At 41.4% G+C, this 26,727-nt stretch overlaps 2 protein-coding genes across 8 annotated transcripts in view; one reads left to right on the top strand and one right to left on the bottom strand.

The window, feature by feature from the left end:
- The window catches only part of Vsig1 (V-set and immunoglobulin domain containing 1), a 159,234-nt gene that overhangs the window by 39,344 nt on the left and 93,163 nt on the right, over positions 1 to 26,727 (top strand). For all 6 annotated transcript variants that reach the window (XM_085684621.2, XM_087903177.1, XM_085684620.2 and 3 more), the window contains one exon: positions 209 to 298. The gene's annotated coding sequence lies outside the window, so the exon portion shown is untranslated. The remainder of the gene's footprint in view (positions 1 to 208; positions 299 to 26,727) is intronic.
- On the bottom strand, positions 4,445 to 5,612 carry Tex13b (testis expressed 13B). 2 transcript variants are annotated; one of them, XM_085684623.2, is made up of 3 exons: positions 5,475 to 5,612; positions 4,797 to 5,287; positions 4,445 to 4,707 (listed from the first exon to the last, which is right to left on the bottom strand). In XM_085684623.2, the coding sequence occupies exons 2-3, from the start codon at positions 5,247 to 5,249 to the stop codon at positions 4,591 to 4,593; spliced, it is 570 nt and encodes a 189-aa protein (XP_085540749.2). In that variant the 5' UTR covers positions 5,250 to 5,287; positions 5,475 to 5,612; the 3' UTR covers positions 4,445 to 4,590. The 2 variants fall into 2 exon arrangements, with proteins under 2 accessions (XP_085540749.2, XP_085540748.2); XM_085684622.2 differs by having other exon boundaries at positions 5,370 to 5,587.

Genomic DNA, 26,727 nt, shown 5'->3' with positions numbered 1-26,727 from the left:
TCTCCATGGCTCCAGGTGGCAGCACCAGCCACCCAGATCAGCATGGCCCTGCGTGTGGCACATTGACCAATTTATTTTAACCTTTTTGTCTTTAATTTCATTATGTGCAAGATGAAGTAAATTCTAAGCTAAATTAATACTTGCATAGTGTTACAAAAAAGCTTCAAACAAGCTTTTAGAATTATTTTTGCTTTTTCATCTCTTTTAGGTCCTTGCAGTTGCACAATTTGCCAGTGTGTCAGCTACACCTATTCTGTCAAGCACTGTGCAGTCCATACTGTAAAGTCAAAGACTCAAAGTAAGTTGAAGTTTGCTTTAATTCTTTAAGGTGTTAAAGACTGGGTTGCCAGACATTACAATTCCAGCAGATTGGACCTGAAAACAAAATATAGCTGGGACTCCGCTTATGCATCCACAGATGTGGTGTTTCTGCTACAGTGAGAGTGTGGCTGGGTTGGAGGAGTTGTAAATTTTGTGTTAGGTGCCCTTCTTGAGTCTCAGAAGAGCAATTCGTTTTCCTATAGACTCTTACTGTCTAAGTTTCCTTTCAGTTTGGTCCTATGCTGGTCCATGCAGCTTGATGATCCTTTTCTCTCCATCCATGTCCTATTCTATGCTTCATTATTCCTAAGATGTTCAGAGCTTGGCTTCTCACTGCCCTGAACTTCTGTCCCCTCTCACTTGCAGGTACATTACTCACATACATACATGCGTGTAGGCATGCAGTCTGGCCACCTCCTGGAACCCTACCCTGTGCTACAGAAACCAGTGTCTGCTGTCCTCTTCCTCCCATCCCCGAGAAAGAAACAGCCATTCCAAACTTGAGTGGGTAAATGAGTTTTCTTTATTTTTTATGAATATCATATTACTTTCAAAATATAGGTACATAAAGAAAAACCTTTTACTCAAACTTCCCTGTCCTCTATCTTATAGCCCATATCACACTGCCTTCTCTTCCCTGCCTGATACCTTGTTTGCTAAATATCTTTCCATACCTTTTCAATTCATACTGAAATATAAATTTTGTAAATATAAAATATAAAGTTTTTAACATTTCAATGTAACATGCATATATACCTAAGAACTTTGTAAATATAAAATATAAAGTTTTTAACATTTCAATGTAACATGCATATATACCTAAGAACTTTGTAAATATAAAGTTTTTAACATTTCAATGTAACATACATATATACCTAAGAACTTTAAAAAACTTTTATTCTAACATAAAACAAAAATGATCCCTTTCATAGTACTGTTTTTCTTTTAATACCATTGGCTATGCCTCCCATACAGCCATCCAGTACATAAGACCATTTTTTTCTCTTACATTTAATAGCTCAAGTTTCTAATAATGAGTCTTCTTTTAAAACACCTGAGTCTTAAGGAGCTTTCCTGCAGGATGGAATGTTTATCTCAGGAAAACTCTATGATACCCAAATATCTTTTTCCCAAGCATGTTGGCTAAGTGACAAATAGCCCTCTCTTAATCATGAATCTCACTTGACTTTTTCCCTTCACAACCTAGAGTCCTTGTAGAAAACAGGCTCTCAAACTGTGGGTCACGGCCCCTTTGGGGGGGTCAAATGGCCTCTTTACAGTGGTCACCTAAAACCACTGGAAAGCACAGATATTTACATTACAATTCATGAGAGTAGTAAAATTATGTGGTTATAGAGTAGCAACGGCAATAATTTTCTGGTTGGAGGTCACTACAACATGAAGGGTCTCAGCATTAGGAAGGCTGAGAACCACTGTTGTAGAAGTTCCTTCACTCCTCAGTCCTGGAAGTTTGGTGTCACACCACCCTGAGTTTTCTTGAAGATCCAACGTAAGCACCAGACCTAGTGGACATTTTTCAGTCAGCTTCATCCTCTGTGTCCTTGTCTCTGTCCTTGTCTTTACCTGCTTGCATGGCTATGTACTTCATTGTGTCAGGTTCCCAATGCAGGTTGTTTTTTTTTTGCCCTCTAGTGGACATGTGGCACTATGCAGAGGCAGTTTTGGTGGTCAAAACTGAAGGGTTGGGAATGGGTCACACAGACAGGCTAGGAATCTGCTGAGTGCCTCACAGTGCACAAGAACTCTTACCTCACAGCAAAGAACTGTCCAAATCCAGATGCCAAGTGCAATAAGGTTAGGAAACCCTGAAGTAGAGGGAGATAAACAAGCCCAAAAGACATTCGAAAAATTTCAGGGTGGAAATCTGGCCTCCAGTCCTGAAGATAACTGTACTGTCACCAACAACAGACAACCCAAAGTCACATTTCTGCTATTACAGGTGTCCCATGACACAACAGCTTCTCCAGGTTCACAGTCTCTAGAGATAGGCAGGAGTCTTCCAGTTGTATCTCAGTCTGGTCCAGGTACAGTCTTCCTTCTGCCTGAGGACTAAAACATAGTTCCTCTCAACACATTCTGTAGCCACAGAGTGGGAGAAACAGACTGATCTCCCTCCTACTCCTCACTCCCCCAGCTTCCACCTTCCTCCACCATTCCTCCTACTGGGATAAAGTTCTGTTGTACTTTGTATTTTTGAATACACCAAGAACTTTTTAAACCCTCATTCTCCTCCATTTAGCATGCTGCTGAACTGGAAGGGAGAATCCCATCAGATAGCACTGTGCTTTCCCCTGTAAACTGGCAAACCCTCTGTGCCTTATCAGTTGCTGACTCACCTTGGAGTAGTGGAGTTTCCTGTTCAGACCTGTCCACGGTTCTGCCCACTGTGGAAGCATTCTCTTAAGAGGCTGTACAGTCACAGAAGTCCTTGTTTGCATCTGGTGCTGGCATAATCTGTAGGCTTTCAGAATTCTCACAGGGGTGGCAAATCTCCACCAAGTTATTTTGAGTCAAGCATAAACCTGAGGTTAAGCCATCTCAGGCTTCACTGGATGGTTATATTTCTTGTATTACTCTCTCAGAACTTGAGCCTCCTATCCAGTTCATTCCTAGGAACGACTGCCAGAGGCCTGACCTTTTTTCTTGTAATAGAATTCCCTCAGAACATAGGCATTCTACCCAGTTCATTCCTGGAGACTTGGAATAAAGGAATTCTCACTGCTTGTTCTCCACTTCAACTCCCCTGCCAATTCCATTAAGTTTCTTTAATGGTGCATTGTTTTCAAACTACTTTTCTGAGCCAGGCGTGGTAATCTCAACGCTTAGCAGTGGAGGCAGGAGGATCTGGAGTCAGTCATCCTCAGTTACTACTAGTAAGTTTGAGGCAAGTCTAGGCTACATGAGACCTTGTTTTTTTTTAATCAAAGAAAAATCGAAATATGAAAGAAAAAGTGCCTGATATGAGAATGATCTACTTGCTGAGAACAGGCACCTACTTATCTTAAAGAGAAGGGATTGAGGTAAAGTGGCACCTTATATAACACAACTTGATAGAAATAAAAGGTAGCTGGGTTCTTTGTAGTCAGCTGATCAACTTCTCTGTACAACTGGCAGCTCCTGGAGGCTCTAGTACCTGGCTAAAACTGAAAAGCAGCCGGTTCTGTTCCCTACCTTAGCCTGGACCAGCGATGGGCTGTGGCCTCCAGAATCACTGCCTATAACCCTGTCCCCGACCACTGGTTCTTTACCCAAAACTATCCTGACAATTGAATCTTTCCCTTCATATCCTCCAGTCTGAAATCTTTGGCTTAGAATGGGCCAAATAACCTCTGGCTCCATCTTCTAAAGCCTAGGTAAGTAGAAAGAGTAGGGTCTTTATATATTTAACTGTCTAGGCCCACCAGCCACTAGGGAGGGGCTATGCATACACACACCCAAACATCCCTCCCCCCCCCCCCCCCCCCCCGCAACCCACCCCCAACACAGGCGAAGCAGTTCTGGGATGTCAAATGCTAATTCTGGAATACAAAAAAAGTCATCAAAACTTGTCCCTCCCACACCATCTCTGTACCCATCCCATGTTTCCCCATTCCCATGACCCCCCCATTCTCCTTTTCCCACCTCTGAAAATTGATTTCGCTATGGTAAGTTCTGTTATGATAATTCTGTATCATGTTTCTGAACTCACTGAGGGCTCTGCAGCCATATCCGCCTCCCACAGTGGAAGCAGTTTTCACTCCGTGAAAAATTCACAGTTTTACACCAAGGGCAGTTCCAATCCCCAGATCTCTGCTGTTGGGCTCCACTATTTTGGCTCTCTTTCGGGGGTTCTTGGAGGTATACTGTCGGGCCCTCAGTGTCAGACATATTCATATCAGTAGCCATGAAGTAGGGAGGCATCTGAGGTTCTGTGAGGATGCTTGGTGGCGGGGATGGAGTGGGCGTGACTGGGAAGGGGCTTTCGTATGAGTATGTGAATGAGGCAGGGAGTTGGATAGTAACAGATTGTGGGGAGGGTGTGGACCCGAGATCTAAGGGCCCAGAGACAGAACATGTAAGTGTTTCACTAGATTTGCCGTCTTCCTCTCCTTCCTCCCCCTTCTTCCCTCGTCCAAGCCCAAGCCAAAATCTTTCCAATCCATAACGCCAAAATGACCCAAGATGCTTTCTCCCAGCTCTCCTGTGCCTTCCAGCTCCCTGGGGGCAGCCATGGCTATCTCCTTTTCTGGCTCACCCACAGCTCTATCGCTAGCTTTCACCTCTTCTGTCTCTCCCTGCATTTTGTGTCTCTGCTTTTGCCCCTCCAGCAGTAGCAGGAGCTCTCTTCACGGCTGGCATCTCTCCAACTGGAAAGGCCCTCAGCTCCTAGAGAGAAGTGGGAAGAGTTGAGCCATATTCCAGAAATGGGGTATGGGCATAGGGGTGGCTAAAACTGGGTTAGGAGGCAATCTTACTGCGTGTAGGAGCTTCAGTCTCATCAGGTCCCGCTCTCTCTGCACCTCCGCCAGTTTGGTATGGGCCAGCTGAAGCTGGAAGGCCGCCTCTTTGCGCTCCATCTCTTGCTGGTCTGTGAGCTTCTTCAGGTCAGAGGCCAAGGCATGTGCCGCTGACCGGTGCAGGGAGGCGAAGTCGTGCAGCCACTGCACTCTGCGCCTTTGCAAGTGGCCTTGCCTCCAAGCGAAGCGAACACCCAGGGCCAGGCCGCCCCAGGCACAGGCTTCCTGAGCCTGGCTTGGCTTCTCGCTATCCTCCAGGAGGACTCGGAGCTTTTCTTCCACCTCCTCCCAGGAGAGGGACAGGTTCTCTTGGTAGAACGCTGGGCCTTCTGGTTGCTTGGACATTTGCTCATTGATGAACGTTAACACCTTGCCATGCCGGAACCCACTAGAGGGATCCTCGGGGTCCATGATGGCTGACGGCTGAGTGTCTTAGGTGCTTTGCGGGCCTTGTAAGGACAGAACAGTCTGTTGCAGGTCTTTGAAAGCACAACCTCGCCCCTTAAGCCTCCCATCAAGACCTTAGCTCACCTTGCCCCTGCAACGCGCCAGCCGAGTTTATTTAAAAGTGACTCCTTGGAAGGCTAGGACACCCTCCCCGGACTCACCGCTTCCACTAGTGGCTAGAGAACGTACCAATCCAACACGCCTGCCACAAGACCAGCCTGCTAACCAAAGCGGACAGCAACACAACACGCCAAAGTCCAGTCCTCCTCCTCAGGCAAACGGCTCCAGAGTAAAGGACTCGCGAGGAGCATATCTCCTTCGGACATCTCGCGAGGTTTGCTCTTGGACTGTTCCAATTTCCAGGACCGGCAGGGGGTGGGGTGAGGCAGTGCCCCCAACCCCTGTTCGTGGCAGAGAAAATTGGGAACCAGCTGTTGTTAGTATTGAGATCCTTTAAAGATAGAAAAGGAAGTTAAACAGACAAAAAAACCCTATAAATAAATACATAAATAATAATCTAAACAATTTCAAAAGTTGTACCCCCAAGTGTAATAGTTTGTCCCGTGCTTGAAAAAGCCCGCTCTTCTGTATGGAATGTTCCAGAATTTGAACCACCATTGGAAGCGTCAACCATACGGGGTATTCCTGACGCAACTAAAGGGGTGTAGTCTGGGAGTAGCTCCATCTTCCGTAGCCCCCTATGATGATTTGCGGTCGTTTCTTTTCTCCTAAACCAAGCACCTCCAAGCGCCACCTTATGTGGTAGTTCATAGTCAGGACTTTTTTATTTCTTCCATTCACTGCTGAAGCTCTCCGAGATTACGCAGAAATGTGTGATATATCTGTTAAAATGCTCAGGGAAGGGGCTGGAGGAAGTCCGTTATGGGCACGGACTGCTCTTGCAGGTCCCGACCTCAATTCCCAGCACCCACATGGTGGCTTACAACCTCAACTACGGGATATGGTGCCTTTTTTTTGGTGTGCAGACGTATACATAAGACCCATAAATGTAAATGAATCTTAAACATTAGAAAAAAAATGCTCAGTGACTCTCTGAAGTTTATATGTCAGAAACCAAATCACAGACCGAGTCCTGCTTTTCCTTTTTTTTTTTTTCTGTTTTTGGTTTTTCGGCACAGGGTTTCTCTGTGTATCTTTGGAGCCTGTCCTGAAACTCACTTTGTAGAGTAGGCTGGTCTTAAACTCATGGAGATTCACCTGCCTCTCCCTCCCAAGTGCTGGGATTAATGTCCTGTTTTGTTGTTTATTATATGACCTTCTTAACTAAATATTAGTTTCTCTCTGTGGGCCTGTGTTGAGGACCAAATGACAAAAACTGCATGTCCAGTTGGAGGGTGTTTTCTAGGATTCTTTTTTTTTTTTTTGAGACAGAAACTCACTGTGTATATGTAGACCATACTGGCTTTGAACTTACAGAGATACGTCTGTGTCTGACTCCTAAGTGCTGGGATTCTTTAATACCTTTGTGTATGCCCACCCGTTCCCACTCTGGTTCTTTTTTACTCAAATGCATAAAGTAAGAATATACATATATCCTTTTGCATATATAAAAGAGAACTGAGACGGGAGAGTATAAATGCCTTACTTTTAACATTTGTTATTTCAGGGAGGTAGGCTCAAAGGGGCAGTCAAGGGAAAGTGGATTTCCTTTTAACTTTTAAAAATTCTTTCTCTGGTTTCATTTGTTTTAAAGATAATAGGTTTGCATGCATTTAGAACCTCTAACATTAGCCAGGCAGTGTGGCCCAGGCCTTTAATCTCAGCGCTTGGAAGGCAGAGGCAGATGGATCTCTGAGTTCATGGCCAGCCTAGTCTACAGAGTTTCAGGACATCTGGGTCTATGTAGAGAGACTCTTGTCTTAAAAACAATTATAAAAAAATCAAAAATCTGAAATATTATATGACATTTTAGTAGTAATTTTCTTTGGCATATTTTCAGTAGTAATTTTCAATAGGAATATTGAGTTGTTTATGAGTTTTTGTTTCTGTGTCAAGGACTCACTATGTAGCCCTGGCTGGCCTGAAATTTTTTTTGCTGACCAGGCTGACCTCAGATTCACAGAGATCAACCTGCCTCTGCCTCTGCCTCTGCCTCTGCCTCTGCAGTGCTAGGAGTAAGTGTATGCGCTACCAAGCATGGCTAGAACATTTTCTAAAACAATTTTTTTATTGTTGTAAAAATGTTTAAAGGCTGGAAGCACAGGTCAGCTGGCAACAGCAACTGCCACATAGATGGAGGACCAGAGTTTTGAATCCTCAAAATCTACACAAAGCCAGGTATCTCTAATCCCAGTCCTCTGGAGGGTGGAAGAAAGGCAGCAACAGGTAGCTCAGAAACCAGCTAACCCGGGTTTGTTAGTAGCAAAACAAGAGATGCAGCCAGCATGTGGTGGCGCACATCTTTAATCCCAGCAATCCTGGAAGTAGAGGCTGCTGGATTTCTGTGAATTCAAGGCCAGCCTGGTCTACAAAGTAAGTTCCAAGGACAGCCAGGGCTGTTACACAGAGAAACCCTGTCTCAGAAAAAAAAAATGTAGTCTCGAGGAGGAATCCCTGAGGTTACACTCTAACCTACAGACAGACATACAGAGCCCTGGCAAGCACATGCCACACACACACACACAAATTTTTTAAAGTTTATGATAAGATGTGCTATAGTTCCCCAAATAAAGATAAAATTCCTGATACCATCAAATAATTGTAAATATTCTTTTAAAATTATTATCAACATGTGTTCATTATGTAACGTGGTGGTTTTATACATACACACAAACAGTGGGGGGGGATTGATTTCGCATAAGAAAAATTTTAACATTTGTCTTTCTGACTGTGGCTCATTTTCTTAACATCATGACCTCCAGTTTTATCCATTTTCTTAGAAATGACAAGATTTTTTTCTTTTTTAATTTTTTGTGTATGGCATATGCGAGTTTATATATGTATATGAATATACTTGCCTGTGAAGTTGCATTTAGAGTCCAGAGGCTAATATTATACCTTTTGCAGTCACATTTCTACCTTATTGTTACTACATTTACTTATTTATTATACTCATGTGTTATAGTACTTATGTGGAAGTCAGAGGACAACTTGTGGGAATGGATCTCTTCAGCAATGTGGGTCCTGGGTATCAAACCCCGGTCATCATGTTTAGCAGCAAATGCCTTTACCCAGAGGTTTGTTTTCCCATCCCTGCCTTATTTTTACATAGTCTTATTTTGCATAGCATATTTTAAAGGAAAACAAGAATTTATGTGCAGAGTTCAGTAAATGCAGTATACTCTTTCAGAGAAAATATTTTCTTTAAAATTTCTCTCTGTATATTTTAATAAATTTAATTTGCATCCTGACCACAGTTTCCCCTCCCTCCTCTCCTCCCAGTCCCTTCCCCACCCCCTTTGTTCCCATCCCCCCAATCCACTCCTCCACCATTTCTGTTTAGTAAAGGGCAGGTCTCCCATGAGTATCAATAAAACATGGCATATCATGTTGTAGTAAGACTAAGCACTTCCTCGTGTATTAAAGCTGGGCAAGGTGACAGTATGAGTAGCATGGGTCTCAAAAGCCAGCAAAAGAATCAGACACAATCCCTGTTCCCACTGTTAGGAGTTCCACCTACACAACTGTAACATATATGCAGAGAGCCTAGGAGAGTCTCATGCAGGCTCCCTGGTTGTCAATTCAGGTTTTTTTTTTGCTGTTGTTTATTTGTTTGTTTGTTTTTTGGGTTTTTTTTTTTTTGTTAAGACAGGATTTCGCTGTAGTTTTGGAGCCTGTCCTGAAACTAGCTCTTGTAGACCAGGCTGGCCTCAAACTCACAGAGATCCGCCTGTCTCTGCCTCCCGAGTGCTGGGATTAAAGGCGTGCGCCACCACCGCCTGGCTCAGTCCTTTTGAGGTTGTTTCTGTGAGTTTTCTTGTGCTATCCTTGACCTCTCTGACTCCTCCACTCCTTCTTCCCTCTCTTGTGCAGGATTCCCCAGACTCCACCTAATTTTTAACTGGGTTTCCATCTGTTTTCATCAGTTGCTGAATGACTCCTCTCTGATGACAATTGGGCTAGGCACCAATCTAGTCACAGGAGATGGCCAGTTCAGGCTAGGTATCTGCTATTTCTAGGAGTCTAAATTGGGGTCAGTCTTGTACATTTCTGGGAGATTCCTTTGTGCCGGGTTTTTACCTGACTCTGAAATGCCCCCTCCACTCCGCAGTAATCACTCTGTCCTTCCACCCCTCCAACCTGATCACTCTTGTTCCCATCCCTGCCTACCCTCAGTCCACTCACAAAATCTCTATTTCCCCTTCCCAGGGAGATCTGGGTGTCCCTCCATGAACCCTCCTGGTTATTTAGTCTCTCTGGGTCTGTGGATTGTAGCATAGTTATCCTTTAATACCTAGCTAATATCTACTTATGGATGAGTATATACCATGTTTCTCTTTCTCGGTCTGGATTACCTCACTCAGGACAATTTTTTCTAGCTCCATCTTTTTGCCTTCAGATTTCCTGCTGTCCTTGTTTTTAACAGCTGAGTAGTACTCCATTGTGTAAATTTTACACATTTTTGGAGATCAGCCATATGTCTGATTTCGGGTTGGTGAAGATGTTTTCCCATTCTGTGGGCTGCCATTTTGTTTTATTGACAGTGTACTTTGTCTTACAGAAACTTTTCAGTTTCATGAGGTCCCATTTATTGTTGATTGCAGTGTCTGTGATAATGTGTTTTCTCCTGTGCTAATGCATTCGAGATTATTACCCACTTTCTCTTCTATCAGGTTCAGTATATTAGGACTTTTCTTGAGGTCTTTGATCCACTTGGACTTGTATTTTGTTCAGGGTTATATAGATTCATTTGCTTTTTTTGTAAGCAGAGACTGTTGGTTTCTTTCCCAGCTACCTAGACCCAAATAGTAACACAAAAGCTATATTAATTACAACACAGTTTGGCCAATAGCATAGGCATATTTTTATCTAGCTCGTACATCTTAAATTAATTCATAATTCTTGTCTGTGTTAGACACAAGGCTTGGTAGCTTTTATTAGTGAGGCATTCTCATCTTGCTTCCTCTATGTCTGAGTGATAACAACAGGCTGAGCCTTTCCTCTTCTCAGAATTCTATTCTGGTCACCCTGCCTATACTTCCTGCCTGGCTACTGACCAATCAGTGTTTTATTAAACCAATACAAGTGACAAATCTTTACAGGGTACAAAACCATTGTCCCACAGTACTCCTTTTGTTGTTTTTTTATTTTGATTTTTAGAGACAAGGTTTTTCTGTGTAACAGCCCTGGCTATCCTGGAACTCACTCTGCAGTCCAGCTTGGCCTTCAACTCACAGAGATCACCTGCCTCTTCCTCCTGCATGCTGGGATTAAAGGATTTGCTTTCTTCTACATGCCAATATCTGGTTAGACCAGCATCATTTATTGAATATGCTTTCTTTTTTTCCATTGTATAATTTTGGCTTTTGGGTATCCATAGTTGGATGGATTTACTTTTGAATCTTCAGTTCAATTCCATTGATCCACCTGTCTGTTTTTATGCCAACATCATGTGGTTTGTATTACTATAGCTCTGTAGTAGAGCTGAAATCAGGGATGGTGATACCTCCAGAAGTTCTTTTTTTTTGGTACAGGATTGTTTATCTATTCTGATTTTTTTTCAATATGAAATTGAGTATTGTTCTTTTAAGGTCTGTAAAGAATTATGTTGAGATTTTAATGGGGATTGCATTGAATCTGTAGATTGCTTTTTGTAAAATGGCCATTTTTTACCATTTTAATCCAACCAAGCTGGCAGTGCTGGCATATGCCTTTAATCCCAGCACTTGAAAGACAGAGGCAGGTGGATCTGGTCTACAGAGAGAGTTTTAGGACAGGCTCCAAAGCTACAGAGAACCCTGTTTCAGAAAAAAAAAAAATCCTACCTATCCATGAGCATGGGTGATCTTTTCATCTTTTGATATCTTCAATTTCTTGTCATGGTCTTTTATTGAACCTGGAACTGGTGGTTTTGTGTACATTGGCTGGCCAGTGAGCCCCTGGGTTTTCCCTGTCTTAGGCTCTCAAACTGGGATTACAGAGGCCTGCTACCACCTTTCATGTTTTCTGTGGGTGCTGCAGATCAGAATTTAAGTTATAATGTTTGTGTAAGTAGTACTTTATCCACTGAGCCATCTCCTTAGACCACAATTTTGTTTTCTTTTTAATGGATGAATAAAACTTCATTGCTTGCATTTTTTCCTTACGCATTTTTTTGTTGGCAGACATATAGTCTAACTCCAAGATTTAGCTATTGTAATAGTAGTCATAATAAACATGGACATGCAGGTAATTCTGTTGTATACTAACTTCAACATCAGCTCTGTCATTTGGTATTGCTATTTTCACTGTTTTGAGGAACCTGTACGCTAATTTCCATAATTGGTTTGCACTAAGTTGGTGTTTGTTACTGCCCATACATTCTCTAGTATCTTAGTGTAGTTTTGATTTGCATTTTGCTGATGGCCAAAGATGATGGATATTTTTCTCATCTATTTGTAATTTTTACTTTGAGAACTGTCCAATTCATTTGCCCATTTGTTGATTGGATACCAATTTTGGTGTTTGACATTCTGAGGGTTTTTTTTTATATACATTAACCACAGTCAGACATAATGATGTTAAAGATTTTCTTGCTTTACTGTGGTTTCATTTGCTCTGCATACACTTTTCGATTTCTTGTAATACAATTTGTCTGTCCATGTTCTTATTCTGGGCTATTGGAATGTTCTTTAGAAAGTTCTTGCCTATGCCTATAACTTGAAGTGTTTCTCCTCTTCTAGAAGATTCAAGGTTTCAAAGTCTTAAGATCTTGATCCAGTTTTGTATCACTTTTCGTTCAGGATGAAAGATACCAGATTTATTTTCATTTTTCTACTTGCGTATATTCAGATTTCCCAATACCATTTACTGAAGAGACTGCCTTTTCTCCATTGTTTGTTTTGGATATATTTGTTCAAAACCAGGTGATTCTGTAGTATCATTTGAAATCAGGTACTATGATTCCTCTGGCTTTGCTCTTTCTGCTCAGAATAGTTTTGTATATTTGGGGTCTTTTGTGCTTCCATAATAAATTTTCCTGTTTTCTTTTTCTGTGATAAATGTGACTGAAATTTTAATGGGGCTTGAACTCACTCTCTAGATCACTTTTGGTAATTAACCATTTTAATTATATTAGTTCTTCCAATCAGTGTTTATAGGAAATATTTTTTCTAGTATATCCTTCAGTTTCTTCAGCTTTTTAACCTTTTTAAAAGCTCCTTGGCTACCTTTGTTCCTAGATAGAAACACTTCCCTTTTTTGGATGTCATTGTGAATGGCACTCTTTCCTTGGCTTCTTTCTCAGTATGTTCATTATTATTTAGAAACATTACTAATTTTTGTTTATTTTGTTTGATTATCACATCCAATAATTTTAATGGTGTCTTCAGTAATATAAAAGTTATTTTTCTTATTGTAATAACAAAAGCAACTTAAGAAAGTAAGGGTTTATTTTGGGTTATGGCTCAAAGGTCCAGACCATCACAGTAAGGACATTATAATGACAGACAGTGAGGGAGCCAGTAACAGTGCATCCACAGTAAGAAAACAAAGAGATACGAATGCTGATGCTTGCTTAGCTCAGTATGTTTTTATTCAGTTTAGGATCCCAGTTCATGGGATAATGCCACCCACATTAGGGTTATATCTTTCTACCTCTATTAACTGGATCTAGGGGATCCTTTAGAGATATACCCAGAAATTTGTCTCCTTTGTGATTCTGGGTTATGCTGAGTTGACAACAGCATCTACAAGAATGGTGTTATAAGTATAGGATTACTTAGAAATAAGAATAATTTGACTTTTTCTTTCCCATTTTTATCCCCACTATTTCTCTTTTCTTGTTTACATTCTCTGGATAAAATATCAAGTAATGTATTGAGTAAGAATGGAGAAAATAGGGCACCCCTTTTCTCATTCCTGATTTTTAGAGGAGATGCTTTCTCAGTTTTCTTTTTCTTAGACTAATATTATAGTATATGTTGGAATATTTCTTATATTCCTAATTTCTCAGGATTTTTATCATGAAGGATCATTCACATTTGTCAAAAGCCTTTTTATGATCTGCTAAAATGATCATGTGATTTCTGTCCCTATTATATGCAATACATTTATTCATTTGTGCATATTCAACTATTCTTGCATTCTTCAAAATAAATTAACCTGATCACGGTTAATTTTTTAATGTATTGCTCACTTTGGGTTAAAAGTATTTTACTGAGGAATTTTGCATTTATTTCCATGAGAGAAAATGGTCTTTTGCTATTGTTATCAGCTTTTAATATCAAGATATATTGACATTGTAGAATAAACTTGATAATGTTACTTTACTTTGTATTTTTTAAGATAGTTTGAAGATGTGACCAGAGAGATGGCTCAATAGTTAATGACTCTTGCTGTTCTTATAGAGGGCATTGTTTGGTTCCTAGCACCCATATCTAGTACCTCACAACTGTGTGCTAACTCTAACCCCAAGGGATCTGAGTCCATCTTCTGCCTTCTGGGGATTTGTGGACATATGACACTCATGCATGCAAGCAGGTATACACATGTACACATAAATAAAAATAAACTTAAAAAGTAGTTTGAAGAGCAAGGTCTAATAGAATTCAGCAGTGAAACTGTCAGTCCTGGGAATTTTTTGTTTTGCCGAATTGAATTTTTATGCCCATTATGAGTATGTTTGAGTTGTTCATTACCTCTTTGTTTTGGTTTTATTAAGTCAGTGTGTCTAGGAATTTATCTGTTTGTTCTAGTTTTCTAAATTATTGGAATATCCATTTTCGAAAATTTTCTTTCTTTCTTTCTTTTTTTTTTTTGAGACAGGGTTTCTCTGTAGCTTTGGAGCCTGTCCTGGAACTCATGTAGACCAGGCTGGCCTCGAACTCAGAGATCTGCTTGCCTCTGCCTCCTGAGTGCTTGGGAGCAAAGGCTTTCGCCACCACTGCCCAGCATGCAAAATATTTCTTAATGATTCTCTGTATTTTCTTGGTATCTTTTTAAAATGCCCCCTTTCATACTCAATTTTGTTGAGTCTTTTACCTTTTTTAGTTTTAAGTATGCCAATTTTGTCTATTTTTAAAGGAACCAATTATAGTCTCCATTAATTCTACATATTTTTCTTGTCGTCTTTATTTCATTATTTTCCAAACTGATGTGTACTACTTATTTTTCTTTATTTTGATTTGGTTTATTTTTGCTTTTCTAAGAACTTGAGGTACATCGTTATATTGTTTGTGTCTGATTTTTTCTAGTTTTCTTTTATTGAAAACAAATATTTTTCATACAATTTATTGATTAGTTTTTCCTCCCAGAACTCCTCAACTCCTCCCCACCTCTCCTCCCATCTGAATCCTCACCCTTCTTTCCTTAGAAAACAGAATGATAATAAAACAAAATGAAATAAGATAAATAAAACCTGAATATGACAAAACAAATGAAACAAAGAGAAAGCATAAGAAACCCATATAGGGATGGAGAGATGGCTCAGAGGTTAAGAGCACCGACTTTCCTTCCAGAGGTCCTGAGTTCAATTCTCAGCAACCACAGGGTGGCTCACAAACATCTGTAATGAGATCTGGTGCCCTCTTCTGGTGTGTAGGCACACATGCAGCCAGAACACTGTATACATAATAAATAAATAAATCTTTAAAAAAAAAACACATAGTTGTAGAGACACACAGGTTAACATCCGCAGGAATCTCATAAAAGCACTAAACCAGAAGCCATAATACACACTCACACACATGTACACGACCATAAGATTAAAATATTAAATCTCTGACACAACATTATTAGACAGAGAACCTCCAAAGACACCTTTGAGTTCATTTCATGTTGGTGATCAGTTGCTGGGTATGGGGGCTGGCTTTAAGAGTGGTTTGTATCCCCAGTGAGAACTAATTTTTCATTTTCGAGTGGTTATCAATTGGATAGCTTCTGGGTTAGGGATATGGGGGTTTATGTCTAATTTTTTCCCTGAGCTCTGGGACCAAATCTGGTGCAGATCTGTGCAGGCCCTATGCATGCTTTCATAGTCTTTGTGAGTTCATGTGTGCACCTCCGTCATACTATGTTTAGTTCTTGTCTCTTGGATGTTCTCCGTACTCTCTGACTCTTTAACAATCTTTCCATCTCCTCCTCTGCAGGTTCCCTGAGCCCTGAGGGGAGGGACTTAATGGACCTGGTTTAGAACTGAGTGAGTCTTTCAAGGTCTCACTCTCTGCATATCTGGTTCTGGATCTATGTATTTGTCCCTATCTGCTGCAGGAAGAAGCTCCTCTGATGATGGCTGAGCAAGGCGCTGATCTATGAATATAGCAGAATATATCATTAGGAGTCATTTTATGTTCCCATGGGGCCAACTTGATTAGATATAACCAAATCCTCATACTGGAAGCTTCATTTGGTGACAGGATATGTATGTTTCCCCCATCAGTTGGCTAGTTCATTTGGGTCACCCTTCATAATATGTATTTATTTTGGTAAGTTTTCACTGTATTAGGATTCCATACTAGTGAAATGCCCCTTAATTATAACTGTCTCTCCCTGCATTTCCTCCCACAACCCCCCCCCCCCGTAACGTGAGGGGCCTTGCTTGTTGGGGTTTCTGTCCCACCCGATACCCCACAGCTGGCAAGCCCCAAAGAAAAATCACACAGAGATCTCCATAAGTTATAAATGGATTGGCCCATTAGCTCAGGCTTCTTGTTAACTCTTGTAGCTTATATTAACCCATTGTTCTTATCTACATTAGCCACATGGCTCAGTACCTTTCTCAGCCAGGCAGATTACATCTTGTTTCTTCCGTGATCTGGGCAGGACACGCGGAGAGAGCTTCCTGCTTCCCAGAATACTCCTGTTCTCATCACCCTGCCTCTACTTCCTGTCTGGTTGACCCACCTATACTTCCTGCCTGGCCAATCAGCTTTTATTTAAAACATGATTGACAGAATAGAGACAATTCTCCCGAACCACTCCTCCTCCTTCTTCCCACTTGATCCTCTCACTTCTATCCCCTCCCCATCTATGCATATTTTCCATTTTCCTTTCCTTATGAGATCTATCTATTTCCTCTAGTTACTTACTCTCTGCTCACCCTTTCTGGTTCTATGGATTGTAGCTTGGTTATTATTTCCTTCATAGCTAATATCTACATAGAAGCAAATACATACCATATTTATCTTTATGAGTCTAGAATACCTCAGTGCGATTTTTTCATCTATTTCCTACACATTTCATGATGTCACTTTTCAATGTCTGAGTATAAAATTATATATAGTATTTATGTACCACATAGTACCACATTTTCCTTATCCATATTTTTGTTGTGGGGCATCTAGGTTGTTTCAAATTTCTGGCTATTCTGAATAACACAGCAATGAACATGGTTGAGCAAGTGTCTTTGTGGTAGGATAAAACATCCTTTGGGTATATGCTGGAGTGGTGTAGCTGGGTCTTGAGGTAGACTGATTCCCAGCTTCCTGAGGAACTGCTACACTGGTTTCTGTAATGGTTGTATGAGTTTGCACTCTCAAGTTGTGTTTCTTGGATGCAGCCAAAGGATGGGTCCTGTTTTTACATACTTTCTGCTACTTTATATCTTTTTATTGGGGAATTGAGAGCAACGATTGTTGATTTCCTGCCATTTTGCTGTTTCTGGGGGAGACCACCAAGACCATCAGAGGGCTGATCCATGTAAGGTAAGGAAGTCCAGTTAAACACTACTCCGTAGCCATATTGATTCAAACAGCTAGAGTCTCTCACCAGGTAGTTTATTTCAGGCATATTAAGCACAACACAATCTGGAAAAGTTTCGTGGTGATAACTAACCCAATCCCATGTGTACAACAAAGCTTAAGACAGGATTACATTGAAACCCTTTGTAAAGTATGCTTGACTTCTTCCATAAAGATTACTTCTATAGATTGGCTGCATGTGACATTTAGGGGATGGATCTGGTGTGATTTCTCCATCATAAAGACAGTGCAACACCAGGCTATAAATTACCTGAGTTCCTGTTTTTAAAGTATATGTAATGTCTCCCGAAAAGGTGGGTTTTATAGATTGACTGAGAAATACTGATCAAGAGAAGGATCTGAGGAGAAGGATGGAGGGGATACAGGTGTGACCTGGTGATACAGATAGCACAGAGGTCACCAGGCCACATATCGTCCATTCTCAGCTTTCTGGGTGGAAAACAGGCTATACATATATTCCTTTGAAGGACTTCTGCGAGCCTTTCCTACAGTTGTTGTGTGTATTTCCTTTCTTTGGACTTTGCTGGTCTAGAATTATTCCCCGAGTTTTCATGGATATGTTAACCTCCTTAGGTTGTAGTTTGCCTTCTAGCACCTTCTGTAGGGCTGGATTTGTAGATAGATACTGCTTAAATTTGGTTTTGTCATGGAATGTGTTATTTTTCTCCGTCTTTGGTGATTGAAAGTTTTGCTGAGTGTAGTAGTGTGGTTTCTTGTAGTCTGCAGAAATCTGCCCAGGCCATTCTGGCTTTTAGGTGTCCATTAAGAAGTCAGATCTTATTCTAATAGGTCTGCCTTTATATATTATTTGATCTTTTTCCCTTGTAGCTTTCAATATTCTTTCTTTGTTCTGTACATTTAGTGTTTTGATTATTATGTGTCAAGGTGATTTTCTTTTATGTATCAATCTATTTGGTTTTCATTATGCTGCTTGTACTTTAATAAGTATCTCCTTTAGGTTAAAGAAATTTTCTTCTATGAATTTGTTGAAAATATTTCCTGTGCCTTTGACCTGTGTTTCTTCTCCTTCCTCTATTACTATTATACCTAGGCTTGTTCTTTTCATAGTGCCTCATATTTTCTATCTGTTTTGTGCCAGGAGTTTTTATATTTAACATTTTCTTTGACAAATGTATTCATTTCTTTTACTATGTATTTGATGCCTGAGATTATGTCTTCCATCTTTTGTAGTCTGGGGATGAAGCTTACTGTCTGAATTCCTAAATTTTTCATTTCATTTCATTTCTGTCAGTTTGAGTTTTCTTTATTGATTCTATCTCAACTTTCAGGTCGCAAATAGTTTTGTTTCTATCAACTGCTTGTGTTTTTATAGGTTTCTTTTTGGGATTTATGTATTTCTTTTAAGGATATTTATCATATTCAAAGAGGCTGTTGTAAGGTCCTTTTTCTTGTGTTTCAGCTATGTTGGAATATTCAGGGCCTGTTGAGGTAGGGTTGCTGGGATGTTCGGAGACATTGTCCTGGCTGGTATTGTGTTTTTATGCTCGCATCTAGGCATCTGGGATTTGGAAGATTCATTCTAGGTGCTGATATCTGGTCTTAATCTTTGTTGAGTGGATATTTTGTTCTTTGTTTTCTGTTTCCTCTCTTGTTCTTAGGAGAGTGTGGTGACTGTGTGTTGTCTGGGAGGAAAATTTTCTGATTGGTCCTGATTGGTGTGAGGACTGGGAATTGGAGGTAAAATGTGTTTCTGGGTATTGAGACCTGACCCTTATCAATGAGGATGGACTGGGGATGGTAGAGGACCTTCACAGGAGGGAAGAGAGAAGAATGTTCCATCAGAATCTGCTTAGTTATTCCCGTGGCAATGGGAGCCGAGAGTAAGGAGAGGTCACAGCAGGTCTTCTACAGAGCCGCTATGAGACTGGGGGATTGGGTTTGGAGGAGTGGAGGTAGAGAAGATCTGCAGTTAGCCTATCTGCTTCCCTGTCAGAGCGGCCTGGCAGTTTCTAAGAGTTGAGACAAAGCAATCGGTCAGGGGAAAGGAAGTTTGGCAGGGAATATCAGTGTGATCCCCTGGCGATGGGAATAGGAGGAGAAAGGAGGCTGTGTTGAGCTACAGAGCTGGGGGTGAGAGTAGGGCTGGATTCGGAGGAGCAGGGGGAGAGGTGAAGATCTGCCATCAGCCCACCCGTTTTCCTGACTGGAGTGGCCTGTGGGTTCCCAGGGAGTGCCTGCTGGAGTTGGGGGCTGGGATGATACCAGAGTTTGGGAGAGAAGGAGGTTAGGAGGGGAGGATATGTGGGATCCAGTGGAGGTTGGTGTGGGGGAGGCTGCCACAGGTTTTTTACTGTACAGCTGGGGATGAGACTGTGGGGGATTGCATCTCATGAAGCAGAGGGAAAGGAGACCTGCAGTCAGCCTACAACAGTGCTGCTTTCAGCACGGATTGCTCAGTGACTCTGAGTTCTTTATTCGAGCACTCATAATTACAAACTCTCCTCTTAGAACTTCTTGTATTCTATTCTAAAAATTTGAATAAATTGTATTTCTACTTTTTGAATATAGGATTTTTAAATGTACTTCTGTGGTAGCCCACAAATGACTCAGTTTCCACCTGGAGTCAATTCTGACTTACAACTCAGTTGAGTTTAAGGGTGCGTGCCTTCTCTGCCTGCCTCCTCGAGAGCTGTGAGAATGTTCTGATTAAGCCCGTGGGAAAGACCATTTTTGCCCATGAGAAAGAACACATTAGCTACTAAGACACAAACTTGATGATTGACAGCCGAGGGCACATCCAGACGGAAAAATAAAACTGCTTGCTCAAGGACAGAGTGGTCTTGTGGTTAGGTATGGACTGACTGACTGTGCTTTGTTCTGCTTCTGTGTCTAAGCAGGCTCTGAGATAAACTCAAGGCTGATTGGTATTTACCAACAGACCTCCCAGATCTAGGATCTATCCTGTGTTTTCTGTTTCTTTCATCTGACATTTCCTTAGCCTTAGTGCCCCACCCCCAACTCCAGGTACCCTAGCGGACTTTGTTGCAGCAGGCTCATACATACTTCTTGATTTTTCCAATGATCATTCCAGAGTGTTGCTTAATCTACATGTTTGCATATTTTAGGTAGTTCTTGCTATTGAGTTGTAGTTTGATTTCATTATGACCTGATAAAATTAAAGAAATTATTTATCTATTTGTTTTGTGGCTTAGAATGTGTTTTTTTTTTTAAGAGAAGGATCCATTTGATGCTGAGAAGCATGTGTATCGCAGAGCTGTTGCTTACGTTGCCCTATAGATGTTAGCTAAGTCCCTTCTGTGGTGCAGTATGACTCTGGAGTTTCACTGAATCTGTCTAAGTGGCTTGACTATTAATAATGAGATAGACCGATATCTATTAATGATAGTAGATGTTGAAATCACAGGCTATTACTGAGTCTGGAACTGTTTTTCCTTCTGTCAAGTAGTGTTTTATGAAATTGAACGTACCCCTCATTATAATATGTAGTGACCATATTTGTCTCCTAACTTTTGCCTAAGACTGCTTTATTAGAACTGTAGTTACTCCTGCTGGTTTTCAGCATTCACTTGCTGAATTTATACATGCTTTTCCATCCTTTTGTTCTAATGTCTTTACCAGTGAGCTGGTACATTTGGATCTTGATTTTTATAATTTATTCAAGTAGTCTGTGTTTTCTAAGCAGAGATTAAGATATTTACATTTAGGAATATTAGTGAGAGATATGTGCTGGTTCCTTTTTATATTATTTGCCTTTTTTTAATTAATACTTTATATTTTTCGTGTGTGTGGGTGCTTTGCCTGCATGTTTGTCTTGGGGCACTATGTGTATGCCATTTTAGCAGAGGCCACAAAATGACTGGGATTACAGTTGGTTGTTTGATACCATGTAGGTGCTGGGAATCAAACCTGGATCCTCTGAAAGCAGTCAGTACTTGTAAGCTCTCTACCATTTCTCCATCTCCAATCCCTGATACTCTTTCTTGAGCTGCTTGGTCTGGTCTACTGGTCATATTGTTCATTGTTTTTCATTGTTGTTTGTTTTTATTGGACATTTTGAGTTTCATTTCCATTAGTTATTTTTCTTTTCCTAATTTCAATTTTCTTGATGAATTTCCTCACCAGGTCCTGAATTGATTTTACTTACTTCATTTATCAGTTTGCTTGAATCTTTTTTTAAATTCTTTGATCACTTTTTGCAGTGAGACTTCTGAGTTCTTTGCTGACATTCCAGCCATTTCAGAATGTTTAGGTTCTGTAGTTAAGTTGCAGTCTTTTGGAGGAATCATTTTACCTTGTTTGGGTGGGGGGAATTGGGGTTTCTGAGTTGTGATTTGCACACGCGTTTCTCCTCATTTGATTTAGGATCTTTATGAACGTGGTTTTCTTGAAGGTGTCCCTGCTCAGGAATGGTCACAGAGGAGAAAACAAATTGATGTTACAGCACAATACTAAACCAATCCAGATACAGAAATATTATTAAAATTAATTAAAGCCAACTACTGTACCACCAATAACTATGTACAAACAAATGGTAACAACAATGTAGTATAAGTGTCTTAGTTATGTTACTATTGCTGTGAAGAGACATAATGAGCAAGGCAACTCTTAAAAACACGCATTTAATTGGGGCCTTGCTTCAAGCACACAGGCATGGCCCTGGAACAGAAGCCCAGAATTTTACATCCTGATCCACAGGCAGCAGATAGAGAGAGATGTGGGTTTCAAAAGCTGACACCCAGTGACATACCTCTTCCAGCGAGGATATACCACCTTCAACAAGGACACACCTCCTCATCCTTCTCAAACAGTTCACCAACTGGCAACTAAGCATGTAAATATATGAGCCTATTGAAGCCATTTTCATTAAACCACCACAGTAAATTATAAAGTTAGAAATTAAATAAAGTAATAGTAACAATAAGTGAATTATATAAAAGTAGGGAGCTGGAAAGGAAAAATGAAGAAAACACATAAAGGAAAGGAAAAGAAAAGCTGAAGAATGAGGGAAACAAAGGGAGCAAATACATAGATAAAATTAGATGAAGGGAATAACAGTAACAAGAATAAAAATAAAAACCTGAAGGTAACTGTCTTAGGGTTACTATTGCTCTGATGAATCACCGTGGCCAAAAGCAACTTGGGGAGGAAAGGGTTTGTTTTGCTTATGATTCCATGTATCTATCTGTTCATCACTGAAGGAAATTGGGATAGGAACTCAAGCAGGGCAGGAACCTGGAGGCAGGAGCTGATGCAGAGGCCATGGAGGGGTACTGCTTACTGGCTTGCTCCCCATGGCTTGCTCAGCCTGTTTTCTTACAGGGCTCCCGGGGTGACCCCACCAACACTACCCTGGGCACTTCCCCATAAATCACTAATTATGAAAATGCCTTACAGCCAGATCTTATGGAGACATTTTCTCAATTGAGGCTCCTTTCTCTCTTGTAACTCCCTTTGTGTCGAGTTAACATAAAACCAGCCAGTATGGCAACTTAAAAAGAACACAGAGAGAGAGAGAGAGAGAGAGGAGAGAGAGAGAGAGAGAGAGAGAGAGAGAGGGAGGGAGGGAGGGAGGGAGGGAGAGAGAGAGAGAGAGAGGGAGGGAGGGAGGGAAGGAGGGAGGGAGGGAGGGGGGAGGGGGGGGAGGGGGAGGAGAACAACAACAGCAAACAAAAAATGTGCGTGAGTATTTTCTTCGTCCTCTAGTACTGGACTCTTCCAGAGAGGTGTATGGTAAGTTGGTTCTGGAACCTTTGTCTTTCCTCCAGCTCAGTTGGTACTGAGCCCTGGCCAGTTCAGAGTCAGTTGCCCCTCTGGCCTTCATTCCTTTTAAAAGCTTTGTTGTCTTTGAGTCCCGGAGCTGCTGCTCATTACACCCAACTTTGCAGCCTATGGGCCCGGCAGGTTCTCACTTGTTCCAAAGACCAGCCCTCTTTACAGGGCCTAGTTGGCTAGTGGCAAAGCTGAGAGCTGCCCCTTAAATGCATCAGAGAGTGAAGGAGCGCAAAGTGCTGAGATCTATACTGGAGTGGGTGAACCGAGGGATCCCAGAATTCAGCCTACTCGGCTCTGTTTTCAGATCCCATCTGCGGTAATCCACTCTGTTGCAGGGAGGAGGATGCTGTAGAAACCATGCCATCCCCTGGACCTGGGCCCAAAATTCTCGGTCCTGTCTGCAGCCAAGCACATACGGCAGGGAGGCATCTCTAGAAGAACTGTCTACTGACTCCCACTAACCAGAGGCTCAGGTTATCAGTCTCTATGGTTGCCCTTAAGCAAGTTGTTGGATTTGCTCCTCACCTCAGGGTGCGGCCATGTACCAGAATCTTAGCCCCCTGCTGTGAAGTTCTCAGTGTGTCCACATCTGATTCTTTTTTTTAAAATTTTTTTTTAAAATTTTTTTTTATTAAATTATAAAAGTTTCCATTTCAGCCCCTCCTCCCAACACCCTCCCACTCCCCCCACTCCCTCTCCTCCTCCCTCTCCATGCCCTAGAGCAGTCAGGGTTTCCTGCCCTGTGGGAAGTTCAAGTTCCTCCCCCCTCCCTCCAGGTCCAGGAAAGGTGAGAGTCCAAACAGACTGGAGCGCCAAAATCCAGTATATGCAGAGGAAGCAAGTCCCAGTGTCATTGTCAATGGCTTTTCAAAAAGGCTCCGGGCCAGCCACATTCAGAGAATCTGGTTGGATCACGTCCTCGTTCAGTCCCAGTCCAACAGGCCTTGGTGAACTCTCATTATATCAGTTCCCTTGTATCAGTGGGTGCTCGCATCCCTCGCAGTCCTGATTACTTTTTTTATTTTCTTCATCCTTCTGCTCCTCATTTGGACCGTGGAGTGCTCAGTTCGGTGTTCCAATATGGGTCTCCATCTGTATCGCCATCCAACGTCGGATGAAGGTTTCCTCTGCCCTTGCCTTCTTTGCTCACGTTCTCTTTCCTTCTGCCTCTTATTTGGACCTAGGGAGCTAGGTCCAGTGTTCCAACGTGGTTCTCTGCCTCCATCTCCATCCATCTCCAGATGAGGGTTCTATGGTGACATGCAAAATATTCATCAGTATGGTTGTGGGCCAAGGCCGGTGCAGGCACCCTCTCCTCTGTCCAGAGAACCATCTGGGGATCTCTCCTTGGACCGGGGATCCCCTTTATAATCAAGTCTCTTGTAAACCCTAAAATGATTCCCTTAGTTGAGGTATATACTTGCCTGATCCCATATCCATCCTTCCTCCCTCCCCCCCATCCCAGTCCCCCGATCTTTCCCCAATCCTCCCCTACTCCCTTCTCTCTAACCCTCTCCCTTTCCAACAACCCTCCCACCCCCCCCATGCACCCGAGGTTACCTGGGACTCTTGTCTATTTCCTACCTCCTGGCGGATAGCTAAATAATCTTCATCAGGTTCATCTTCTTATTTAGCTTCTCTAGGGTCACGAATAATAGGCTCAAAGACCTTTAATTATGGTTAGAATCCACTTATGAGTGAATACATACCATGTTCCTCTTTTTGGGTCTGGCTTACCTCACTCAGTAAAGCGTTTTCTATTTCCATCCATTTGCATGCAAAATTCAAGATGTCATTGTTTTTTACCGCTGAGTAAAACTCTAATGTGTATATGTTCCACACCTTTTTTAACCATTCTTCTATTGAGGGGCACCTAGGCTGTTTCCAGGTTCTGGCTATTACAAATAGTGCTGCTATGAACATAGTAGAACAAATGCTTTTGTAGTATGTTAGGGAATCTCTAGGGTATATTCCCAAGAGTGGAATTGCTGGGTCCTGAGGGAGGTTGACTCCCAGTTTCCTGAGAAACCGCCACACTGATTTCCACAGTGGCTGCACAAGTTTGCATTCCCAGCAACAATGGATGAGTGTTCCCCTCATTCCACATCCTCTCCAGCATAGGCTATCATTGGTGTTTTTGAGTTTGGCTATTCTGACAGGTGTAAGATGATATCTCAAAGTTGTTTTGATTTGCATTTCCCTGATCGCTAAGGAGGTTGAGCATGACCTTAAGTGCTTTTTAGCCCTTCGAAGTTCATCTGTAGTGAATTCTCTGTTCAGTTCAGTACCCCATTTTTTAATTGGGTTAATTAGAGTTTTAGTGTCTAGTTTCTTGAGTTCTTTGTATATTTTGGAAATCAGACCTTTATCTGTTGCAGGGTTTGTGAAGATCTTTTCCCAGTCAGAAGGTAGCCTTTTTGTCTTACTGACAGTGTCCTTTGCTTTACAGAAGCTTCTCAGTTTCAGTAGGTCCCATTTATTTATTGTTTCTCTTATTGTCTGCGCTCCTGGGGTTCTGTTTAGGAAGTGGTCTCCTGTGCCTATATCTTGTAGACTACTTCCCACTTTCTCTTCTGTCAGGTTCAAAGTGGTCGGATTAATGTTAATGTCTTTTATCCATTTGGACCTGAGTTTTGTGCATGGTGATAGATATGGATCTGTTTTCATTCTTCTACAGGTTGACATCCAGTTATGCCAGCACCATTTGTTAAAGATGCTATCTTTTTTCCACTGTATAGCTTTAGCTCCCTTGTCAAAAATCAGGTGTTCATAAGTTTGTGGGTTAATACCCGGGTCTTCTATTCGATTCCATAGGTCGACTTCTCTGTTGTTATGCCAATACCAAGCTGTTTTCAATACTGTTGCTCTGTAATACAGTTTGAAGTCAGGGATGGTAATGCCTCCAGAGGTTCCTTTATTGTATAAGATTGTTTTGGCTATCCTGGGTTTTTTTTTTGCCATATAAACTTGATTATTGTTCTCTCAAGGTCTGTAAAGAAGTTTGATGGGATTTTGATGGGAATTGCATTGAATCTATAGATTGCTTTTGGTAGAATTGCCATTTTTACTATGTTGATTCTCCCTATCCAAGAGCAGGGAAGGTCTTTCCATTTTCTGGTATCCTCCTCAATGTCTTTCTTCAAAGACTTAAAGTTCTTGTCAAATAGGTCTTTCACTTCCTTGGTTAGAGTTACCCCAAGATATTTTATGCTATTTGTGGCTATCATGAAAGGTGATGTTTCTCTGATTTCCCTCTCTGCTTCTTTATCCTTTGTGTATAGGAGGGCTACCGATTTTTTGGAGTTGATCTTGTATCCTGCCACATTACTAAAGGTGTAATTTATCAACTACAGGATAGTAGGAGTTCTTTGGTAGAGTTTTTGGGGTCGCTGATGTACACTATCATATCGTCTGCAAATAACGAAAGTTTAACTTCATCTTTTCCAATTCGAATCCCCTTGATCCCCTTATGTTGTCTTATTGCTATTGCTAGAACTTCAAGCACTATATTGAAGAGGAATGGTGAGAGTGGACAGCCTTGTCGTGTTCCTGATTGTAGTGGAAAGGCTTTGAGTTTCTCTCCATTCAATTTGATGTTAGCTGACGGTTTGCTGTATATTGCTTTTATTATATTTAGGTATGATCCTTGTATCCCCAGTCTCTCCAACACCTTTATCATAAAGGGGTGTTGAATTTTGTCAAATGCTTTTTCATCATCCAATGAAATGATCATATGGTTTTTTTCTTTCAGTTTATTTATATGATGGATTTCATTGATCGATTTGCGTATGTTGAACCAGCCCTGCATCTCTGGGATGAAGCCCACTTGA

This window comes from Myodes glareolus, chromosome X (assembly GCF_982192425.1).
Source record: "Myodes glareolus chromosome X, mMyoGla1.1, whole genome shotgun sequence".
Taxonomy (NCBI): Eukaryota; Metazoa; Chordata; class Mammalia; order Rodentia; family Cricetidae; genus Myodes; species Myodes glareolus.
Note: the sequence above shows the minus strand (reverse complement) of the source record. Positions and strands in the feature narration are given on the sequence as shown.